Source organism: Cicer arietinum, chromosome 5, assembly GCF_000331145.2.
Source record: "Cicer arietinum cultivar CDC Frontier isolate Library 1 chromosome 5, Cicar.CDCFrontier_v2.0, whole genome shotgun sequence".
In the NCBI taxonomy this organism is placed as follows: domain Eukaryota; kingdom Viridiplantae; phylum Streptophyta; class Magnoliopsida; order Fabales; family Fabaceae; genus Cicer; species Cicer arietinum.
In genome coordinates, this window is record NC_021164.2 from 56,705,875 (window position 1) to 56,717,067 (window position 11,193).

The following is an 11,193-nucleotide window of genomic DNA, read 5'->3' on the forward strand; positions in this document are numbered from 1 at the left end:
ACCTTAATTTGAAGAAATTTTTTAAAAACGCTAAAAATAAAATAAAATATATTTATTGAAACTAAAAATTTATCTAACAAAAAATCTAACAGATTTTCAATTAGGATTTAAGTTTCACATTTAATTATTTCAAATTTAACAAGTTTTACAATTTTTTTGATGAAATTCAATTAAATTTTGTAGGCTCGATAAACTAAGAAATTATGGCCCAATTTAACAATGCTATTTTTAGAAAAAATCTAATTCTTTTTTATTTTTTTATCAAATTGGCTCAAAAGAATTTTTGGACCAAAAATTCAATACTCGTTTAAACTGGTACGCTCGCCCGCATAAACCGAAACCCGACACTCGTAAAATTTCGAGTCGTAAATTGGTCTTAATTGAGTCTCTGTATAGCACTACCAATTTGATGGGAATATGACATTTGGTCCAGAAGTCTCCCAATTGTCCAGCTTTATCGTCGTCTTCCGGATTCTCATTGTTAAAACAACTATTTGATTTATGTATATTCGAAAAAAATAAAGAAAAATAAAGAAAAATAAATATATACCTTTAAAAATTGAATTTGTAAAAAATGTCATGAAATTTCTAAAAAATGTTATTAATTGTCGATTTTTCAAATAATTTTAAAACATTAGTTCATGGTGAACCATATATTGTATCGGTCCACCAAAAGACTGAATTGTTTTAAAAGTGTGATGAAAAGATTCAATTGAAAGATAAGGAAATTCAATTGATGACAATGGATAGGATATTATAGTATTTCACGTTGTACTTGTAATTTAAAAAAATACTTAGATGTGTAACTTCATAGATATTAATTTTAATTTATAAATTTGTATCTTTTAAGTATTTAAATACCTATACATATATACATTATCTATATTTTAATAAAAATAAAATATTAAATTACAAAATATCATATCATTTTAACACAATTATTATAATTTTATTTATATATTTAAATTGATATCCTAAACAAATATAAATTATAATAAAGTTTATATTTTTAACATTTATTTTATATCATAATAATTTTTACTCTATTGATTGTGGATATTTTTTTGCAATTATCCGATAGTTATAAATCCAATTTTCATTCCTAATAACTTCTTTGAAAGCAGTGGCAGTGTCATAGATATATTATATACACTTTACTACGAACTATGTGACAATAGATGTCAGGCTACATATAGAGCCAAAAATCAATGAGTATGCAAAGCAACAAGAAGATACTGGGGCAAATATTTGTACCAAATCATGGTGGGTATGCAACAAATGAAATTAGTACGGAGTACACAGTTTAGTCACGTCGATCTTTAACTTCTTACATGTTTATCAAATGGTGTTTTTGTATGCAATAAATTACCAAACAAACCTAACTATTTTCCATGTGGGAATCTGATCATCTAATGTTTTTGCTTGCATGAATAGGCAATTCTTGGTAAAGTAAGTGCAAACTGATTTTGATCAAATTTAAGTTTAAACTGAAGTGATTTATATTTGACTATACTTTATGAATAAAAAGTAATTTTTAATAGTTTAATGTCCTACTTATTTTCTAAATTGTTTTTCTTGGTCGTTAGGTTTTGATTTTTTAGATTTTTTTCAGTTTAATAACTGTGTAAAATAGTTTTACATCATCATTTATTGAAAAGGCACGATATGTTCACATAAATTTATTTTGTAATTACAACTTAAAGTTAATCATCAAATACTATATTTTGATTGAACGTCAATGTATAAAAAAAAAAAGATTTACATTGTTCGTGTATGTCCCATTTTTTTATATTTTTTTATTGAAGAGGATTTGAGGAAAAAATATAGCGAAGGAGAGAGTTTGAGACATACAAGAATTGGGTTGGACTTTTAAATAACAAGTAATATTAATTTTTCTTCGATAAACAAAAGAATAAATGTCACTTAAAACTCACACTTATAATTATGAAATTTTAAATTTAAAGTTGAGACATAATATTCTTGATCGATGTCATATTTTTTGCAACTACATCACCAATTATCTGGCTAAACTGAAACCGGTTTGACTAGATTGATCGGTCCAATCCATATACAATTTTAATGAAAGGAGTATTCTTTACTCTTAAAATGTAAAACATGAAATTAATAATATAAACAATATATTTTAAGGAGATGTTTTGCATATTATGAGAGTATTTTTTATCGGAAAATGTTAGTAGTTGAAAAGATAATAAAAATAAATAAATAGTTTTCACAAGCATGATAAAAGAGATATCTGGCACGCTTTGTATATTAGTATGATACATTGAAGTATTCATCTCATCAATCCGTTGTAGTCTAGTTGGTCAGGATATTCGGCTCTCACCCGAAAGACCCGGGTTCAAGTCCCGGCAACGGAAATTGTACATTTTTTATTCTGTTAAATCACAGTTTTTACTTATACATTACATTTATGTAAACCTGATTTTTTTTACTCAGTACAAGGTAATGTTATTAGGTAAAATTCCAAAGCTAGACAACATAGTTGATGGATACATACACCAAAGCAAAGGTAGATTTTATGTCCAAAATGTTACACAGAAACACTACATTCAAAACATCATGATGAGCTCTCCCATTAAAACAAGCTTTTCATGATTTACATCACACTACTTCATGGCTGAGATGCCCCGTTAGAGTGCTCCTCACCGGCAAAACTAGGGTTTCCATTTGTCAACCGGTTCACGCTACTATTGTTGCTAGAGTGATTTGAATATGTAGAAACAGAACTGCCTCGTGAATTCCGGTTCTGTGCGCCTGAGCTGCTTCTTGTTACCTTCAAACGAGCCTTCCTACCCTGAGGTGGAGTATTAGCATATAAATGTTAGAATTTAATGAGTATACAAAATGGTATAACAATTAAATGTGAGTAGACCGTCTGTATAATTTTTTTTTAAACTGTCAGTAGTTGAGCATAGTCTTTATTAAACCCATAACATTAAGTATATAAAATTAAGAAAATGATCAATATATACTAATCCAAAAGATAAGAGAATAACCTTCCCCATGCACTTCTCCAAATGAGGAGCAAACTTCCCTGCCATGATAGATCGACTGCAATTCATGCACTCAAATATTTCATTTGCTACTGAAGGATGGGTTTGTCCAAATATGTCAACCACATACTTGCCATTTGTTTCATTACTATTACCAGGATCAGCCATTCTAACCCTGGCTTGTGCTGATAACTTCAATTCTTCATCTTCTTCTTCCAAATTAGCATCAAGCCCCAGCTTGGCTATTCTGTGACACTCTGATGCCACATCAACTATAATGGAATCAAGGAGATCCAAGAAAAAGTGAGATGAAAGCTGCAAAACATCCCAATTGAAGCAAATAACTATACAAAATAAATATAGGAGAAATAAGTATTTGACTACTCCTAATCTTCCAATTCACAGACACATAAGTAATTACTTTAGAACGCACTAGGGATAATTCACAATTGAAAGAAACGCTAATATACTAGAAAGGTAGACTACTAAGACTAGCTTCTAAGGTCATTTGTTGCAATTCATTTATTTATGTTAACTAAAGCAGAAGTGAAGAATGGTCTTCACGATTTCGTAAATCCTTATTCTGAAACAAAAATATGCCAGCAGATTCAACTGTTCTCCATTCAATGTTCAAGATAGACTTTCTACTTCCTGCATAACACAGTCATCTTTGACTTCATTCAAATTTTTCTAGACTATAGAGTAACAGAGAAATTAGAAACTCCACCTAATCGAGGATCACTACAGGTGCCAAGTATTGAATTGCGCCAATAAGTCCATGTAAGGATAAGCTCTCAAACAACATATAAAATTCATTATACTGGTGATGCAAAGCTTAAACAATTCAATTTTATAGTTATCATAATATCTTCACCAATGTAATATCTTTCATAAACAGAGAATTAATCATTACATTTTATAGAAACAAAAATTTTAGCACATCGTATCATATAATAGGCAAGTTCCAGCTCCAACACCTTGCAGCAGATAAAGTAACGTTCTGAAGTACAACCATACAACAAAGGAACAACCAGATGAATGCAGAATTATTCTTGTTTTATTAGATTATTGCTCTCATATACATGCCGAAAATAGTAGTTTTCTGAACACAAAATTGTTTCCTTAATTATGGATCATAATCTTTTACTTCACTGTTGACCATAACCTTATGAAGTACAACCAAACAACAGAGGAACAATCTGATGAATGCAGAACTATTCTAGTTTTGTTAGAATATTCCTCTAATATACATCCAGAAAACTGTTTTCTGAACTCAAATTTGTTTCCTTAATTATTGATCATAATCTTTCGCTTCACTATTGAAATTAACCTTAAGAAGACAGAAGCTTCAATTTTCTCATGTATTCTGAAGTACAATACAACCAAACAACAGAGGAACAATCTGATGAATGCAGAGCTATTCTTGTTTTATTAGATTATTGTTCTCATATACATTCAGACAACAGTTATTTTCTGAACCCAACATCGTTATGATAAAAATGTCATAAATATATTAACACTTAACAAAAGACAAAATGAAGTTCAGTTGATATTTTGTTCGAAAATGGAATACAAATTAAAATCACTAGAACAATCTCCAAACTAGCACAGAGTTCAGTCTCAAAGAATGTATATGATATACACTTGGTTATTATGGAGTGCCTATGCCCTAAGTCCTAAATCTAGTAGATTGAGTTCTGCTCAGTCAAGTTCGTAAGTTAAGTTGCTTAATTCTTCATCTTGACAACTAGCTTTTAAGAGAGTGTTCATCAAATGATTGAGTGCTTATCAGTATATTGAAAGCTGAAATACAACTGAGCATGCTTTGCAACAAAAAATAGATGGACTGTGAAATGTGTTAGGAGTTTACATCAAAATCTGTTATTTAATCATTGCTAAATACAAGTCTACTCAGAATGAAGAGCATACCTGTGATTGTGATGACAGGTTTTCCTCATTAGGAACCGACATGAGTTTTAACAAAGGCTTTTGAATCCTAATTGACAGACATTACTGGTGAAAGTCAGAAAAAAGCACAAAAGTTTATGGGCAACAATAAACGAAACAAACATATTTACCAAAGAAAACAATATTGATATCTGAATGACCTGCACCTATTTCATTTAGCTAATTTGATTTTGAACTTTCAAACTATACTTAAACATCAAGATCAATGGAAACTAAAAAGATATTAAGACATTATGCGTGCTTTAGAAGGCATTGCAGTGTGTATATGGCCATAGACAACACAAAGATATAAACTTCATCATGTAAGCCTAGAGAAGCTCTAAGAAAATAGGAACTCTAAAAGAAGGAAGAGAGCACAATTGCTTAAAAATACAAAAAGGAGATGCGAATTCGGAATTCATTAAACTGTATTGATCTACCATATATGATCAATGGGGAAAGTGAGAATCAACAAGGAGACTGATTATGCAGTGTTGTCAATCGCATATCGCAGAAAATAACAGTTTGTTCAAATTCCGCCACACTACAGTGTTACAACGTAGCTATAGCCACTATTTGACAACACTTTATATTAAATCGTGTATTACAGAATAATAATGGTTTTTAAAATTCTGCTAAGCTATAGAATTGTAGCGCTGCTATTTGACTATTTGATAACACTGCTCTTAAGTCATTTTGATCAAGCACATTACCTTTAGTGCCTGAATTTGCAAAGATTTTCTTAACATAGTGAAACAACATTTATGTAAAAATTGAAAAGAAAATATAGTTTAACCATAATCCCGGACCATATTCATCATATACATATTATCTACCTTTTGATTATCTTCATAATCTTTTCCTTTTGGTTATTTAAAGTTAAAATGACCACCTAGCAAATAAAATAAAAAAGTATTTTCTCAAATTAAACTGCACAAAATCTATATAGCACCAACACATCAGATGAAAATACACCATACACGAATCAGCATCCAACACCGACACATGTGTTCCATTTAATCACTATTACCTTTGTACATCATTTCCGGTATCCATGTGTAAGTGTAAGTATCGTGTGCAGTGTACATGTGACTAAAATTCTCAAATTTCCACTCTCCAACACAATAAAGATAAGAAAATAATGAAGAGTTATACAATTTAGGAATGGACGAACAATTTGAAATCTATCTGATCCACAATTTTCACGTTCCTGATGATAAACAAAGCAGAGGGAGGATATCTGGGTGAGTATCTCATAAAAGAACATATTCTCCGCATTTTTCAATTTCTATGATCTCTAGTTAACATTTAAGAGCAAAAGTAAAGTAATAAACAACCAAACAGATGCTTAACTGATCATAGAAAATTCAAACGTACGTTTTCAATAGAACCGCGCGGAATATCGGAATCACGGTGCGGACGAGCAACTCCGGCTAATTTTTCCGGCCAGTTGAGTGCGGTGCGACTCCAACTAGTTTTTTTTTTTTCCTTCTTATGGAGCTACTTTGTTTATTTTTTTTCTCTTTGATGAACGATGGGCTTCTTTAAAAGGAAGTGTGAGTTGGGCTTGGGATTAAAATTCTCGAAAGTTACTCCTACCCCTTCTTTTATATTCTCATAACTAACTTCTAAATCTTTCAAATTTACCACTAAACCGGATTTCTCCGGACGTTACTTACATAATCAGATTTTAAAATATTTCATTTTCTCTATTAAGCAAACTTAAAACCCTCTAACATAATTTTTTTTATAAAATTTGTGCATCAATATATAATCCAATTGAAAGAAAAGATAATGTGACTCTCTTATCATTTTATCTTCTTTATATCTTTTTAAAACTCTATACTGATTTTGTCTAAATCAATTAATTCGGCCATACATATAAGATATTTAGATTGGACAATTTAAATGGTGTGTTATTATAATTTTGTCTTATGTCTCAATTGAACATAAAATATAATTTGTGCCATTAAAATTTAAGATCATTATTACTAAATAGCTATTTTATGTTAAAATAATACGCAAGAAATAACTCATAATCCTAATATGAAATATTTCATATTGGTCTTTGGGCCGCATGGTCATGTCTTTCTATATCCCATTTTATCCGATTGGTCTGAATCTAAAACTCATATGTAAGAGTGATAGAACAACTCTACTGTAATATCTTTACTCAAGTACTTCATTATTATCCCAAATGATGTCTTTTTGATAACTCCATTGAAGAATATTATAATACTAGCAACACACTATTTATCATATATTTTTCAATACATTCTCTTTTATTGGTTGAAATTCACGTGAATCTCACCAAATTTAAATGAGATCCACATAATTTGGCGAGACTCATGTGAATTTTAATCTGTAGAAAATAGTGTATTAAAATGTGTGTGTTAGAGAATGTGCTGCAAACGCTCCTCTTTTGACACCACTGAAAATATATATTACCGCAAAGAAGAATTATAGGATTTCTAGTTAAAGGACTTCCTTTAATATGGTCTACAAGTGGAATGTCTATGACTAGGTTCCACTGTAACCTAAAAGACCGATCACATGAATGGTCAATTTACCCCAGCCTTTATTATTGGTTGCGATTTATCAAAATTGAGTCGACTAGTATGAGTTATGCAGGCCAATAGCCTATCTCGATCCATTTTTCTTCCGATATTTTCTTATTTTAATTAATAAAAATTCAAACAAAAATAGAATACAAAAAACCATGACTCAATAACCACACTAGAGACAATAAAATAAAATTGTAACACATAACACCGTATAAATGCTAGTCGAGTGTGATGTTTAGAGCATAAGGGTGGAGTCACAATTGGTACTAGTTTTGTTTGACATATGCGAATGGAGTTGAACCCACAAAGGTTCTAGATTGGCGGTCCTTGTCTTGGACGGCAGCAGAAACGTTATAGCAATGATATGTTATTTTTTATTTTTAGTGGAATACTTAGTAAATTAAGTTTTATTTTCTTTCTTAATTTTGGACTTGTTAATTTTGTGTTTTATAACCACCGAAAAAGATAATGTTTTAAAATCAAAATGAAAAGTAGTAAAAAAAAAATATATTATTATTTGAGTTAGTCTAAATTTTCTCATCAATATTTTTTTTATAATAAATTTCTATTTTTAAGTTTGTAGCACGCGGTCTATAACTTTAGACTAACCCCGACCCCAATTTTAACAAAACTAAATGAACCGGATAAAAAAAAATTCTCGGAACACCTCTTTATAATGTACTAAACCATAAGTCAATCAAATCAATCAATTTAATATGTAATTATGACATGTTATATAGCTAAATATAATGAAACATTATCTTTGAATAAACTTTTTCAAATAAATTAATACCCCCAACCCCTCCAAAACTCTTTATTTTCTCATTATATCCTCTATATCTTATTTCTAATCATATTATCCCTTCTTCTCTAATCTCTTCTTCACACCCACTGCAAGTTACTTACTTTTCTCATACTTTTGTCTCTCTAAAGGATATTTGTATGGATGAATATAGAAGAATTGTCTCAAAATTAAAATTATTATTGACATATATGATCTTGAGAAATTTTTTACATATGAATTTAATTGAATGTATAGAGGTAGATGAATTTCATAAGAAAAAATGTTCATGTTAAAAAATATTGAAAAATGAATAATTATTAAGTGTGACAAGGTTGTGAAAACTAAATTATATAAGTCTATAGGATAATTTTAGTTTCGTATATATTAATCGATTATGATGAAGGTTGTGAAAACTAAATTATATAAGTCTATAGGATAATTTTAGTTTCATAAATATTAATCGATTATGATGAATTTCGACTAGACAACATATGTTAATAGATATGTTAATTAGTATAGATATTGTGGTGTATGTTGTTGTAATTTTGAGTTCTACAATCAGTGTATTTTACGAGAAGACTTATAATTGTTGGGTTATCAATGTCAAAATGTATGTTTGAGTATAATATGTGAATGTGACATATTATTGGTGCATCATTTCTTGTTATACGAATTAATTTAACCAAATGACATGCATCATATAGACTGATACATGTAGATTCTTAGTGCATCATGCAGATTGATATGCGTATACATGTGTATATGAACTAAAATTTATTTTACTTACACTAGTAGAAAATTGAGTTTTTAATACAGTCGGTCGTTTACTTGCCACCAGACTTAACAAATGAGGCGGAAGTATGTTTAGGTCGGTTTGATGAGTAAACGAGTTAAGATGAGAATGTGGTGTCCGATTTTTAAATAGGTGTTTGTGAAACACGTATATTACGACTGATTCCATATAGACGGTAAAAATAAAATAAAATTTAATGTGTCCCTCTTCTTTCTTTGTGTTTAACTCGGTTACTTGCATAAATGACTTAATAAATTAAGGTGTTGACAATTTTATAAATATTTAAAACATATTTAATATGATTATATTGATAACCGATTTAGAGTAGATTTAAAATATATAAAAACTACGCGCAATTAGCGTTTTATCTTTCCAATGTTCTATAGTATGGCAAAGAAAAAATGACATGCCAAACTCATTTTTTTTAGACGATTCTTTATCATTTTGTTTGAAGACTAGATATGAACTCACTATTTGCATGTTTTTTCGCTTAACTTTGCCTTAATGAAATATATGTTACAATATTTCTTTTTATTTTTATACTTTAAAAAAAAAATGCTTTATAAGATTTTTTTAAAGTCTTTTGGATGGATGTAGGAGATTTTTTCGTTTGAATTTAGATTAAATTACGTAATTTACATGTTCAATTTTATATAAGAGGAAATTAAATAATAATCAAAATAATAACAATAAAGAAGAAAACAATAGTATACTATTATTAGATTAATTTTTGAATTAATTTTTACAATTTGCTTTAAAAAAAACTTCATGAAGAAAGTTTCATTGTCCTTTTAATATTTAAATAGAAATAAGTTACATTTTGAATAAATAAGAAATCATTTTATTTATTATGGGATTTTCCAGACTTATACAAAATGAATATAACATGATGATTTGTTAAATATGACAAATGTATAAGTGGGCCTACTATGTCATGTTACATATGTTGAACATTGTAACAACGTTGATTCATGGATGCAAATACGTAATTTTTTACAAGTTGTTATCGATTGTGTTTTTTTATGTTTGTATGATAAAAAATTACAAGTTGTTATTGATTGTATTTTTTAATGTCTGTATAATAAAAAAATTAGGATTCAACCGATATTGATTGTGTTTTTTTTGTTCATATATATAATGACTTGCGATCAGTTTATCCAAATCAAATTAAAGAAGTTCAAAAACGTTGTGTGGATTTTATTTTGGAATTAATTGAAGAAAATGACAATACTAATGTATGTCTATTGAACATTGCTTCATTGTATTTTATTCACTACGCCAAAAATGACATTTTACAGCGTTTTTTTTAATCCATTTATAGCGCTTTTTCAAAAAAACAAGCACTGTAGAATCGCACGCTGTAAAAGATACAACAGCACTTTTTAAAAAGCGTTATAAAACATGTAGATGTAATGCGCGCTTGTTTTGCACATTTTACAGCGCTTATTTGAAAAAGCGCTGTAAAATGCATACCCATAATAAATATATTGGGTGCATATTTTACAGTGCTTTTTCGAATAAGCGTTGTAAAATGCACACCAAATATATGAATTATGGGTATGCATTTTACAACGCTTTTTAGAAAAAGCGCTGTAAAATGTACACCCAACTTCTGAATTTTACAACGCTTTTTCAAAAAAGCGCTGTAAAATGTGTGTTTTTTTTAACGTTGTAAATTAAATTTTTGAAAAAGCGTTTTTTAGCTTTTTATGGCATTTTTTTTAGAAAGCGTTGTCTTTTATCTTTTTATCCAAAATTATTTTGATCCAGAATCAGTTCACACAACAACAAAACATATTCAAATACCATAAGCATTCACACAATCAGTAGACAAAAAACAGAACTCTGTAACTTAATTAACATATATGTAACTATGTAACTCTGTAATTTACAGCATAATTAACTACATTCAGATACATATATATAACCTAATTAACTACATATTCATATGCATGTTCATATATTGTGTCCTATGATCATATACATATAATAACTAACATAATATACAGAATATGCACAAGCTACCATATAATATTTAGATCCCTTGCCCAGCAGCATGCTATTTCCCAGAAAATCAAATAATTTGCATTT

At 29.1% G+C, this 11,193-nt stretch overlaps 1 protein-coding gene and 1 non-coding gene across 8 annotated transcripts; one reads left to right on the plus strand and one right to left on the minus strand.

Annotated features, from left to right (window-relative positions):
• The first annotated feature begins 2,305 nt into the window (after positions 1-2,305).
• Positions 2,306-2,378, plus strand: TRNAE-CUC (transfer RNA glutamic acid (anticodon CUC)). The gene has a single exon. It is a non-coding gene; the product is annotated as a tRNA-Glu (tRNA).
• Positions 2,333-6,507, minus strand: LOC101506862 (SAGA-associated factor-like protein). 7 transcript variants are annotated; one of them, XM_027334197.2, is made up of 5 exons: positions 6,339-6,507; positions 5,798-5,853; positions 4,944-5,010; positions 3,018-3,329; positions 2,333-2,815 (listed from the first exon to the last, which is right to left on the minus strand). In XM_027334197.2, exons 2-5 carry the CDS (start codon positions 5,812-5,814, stop codon positions 2,633-2,635), a joined length of 579 nt encoding a protein of 192 aa, XP_027189998.1. In that variant the 5' UTR covers positions 5,815-5,853; positions 6,339-6,507; the 3' UTR covers positions 2,333-2,632. The 7 variants fall into 7 exon arrangements, with proteins under 7 accessions (XP_027189998.1, XP_004500289.1, XP_073224227.1 ...); XM_004500232.4 differs by lacking the exon at positions 5,798-5,853 and adding an exon at positions 6,117-6,171; XM_073368126.1 differs by lacking the exon at positions 5,798-5,853 and adding an exon at positions 6,117-6,171 and having other exon boundaries at positions 6,315-6,507.
• Between the last annotated feature and the right edge of the window lie 4,686 nt (positions 6,508-11,193).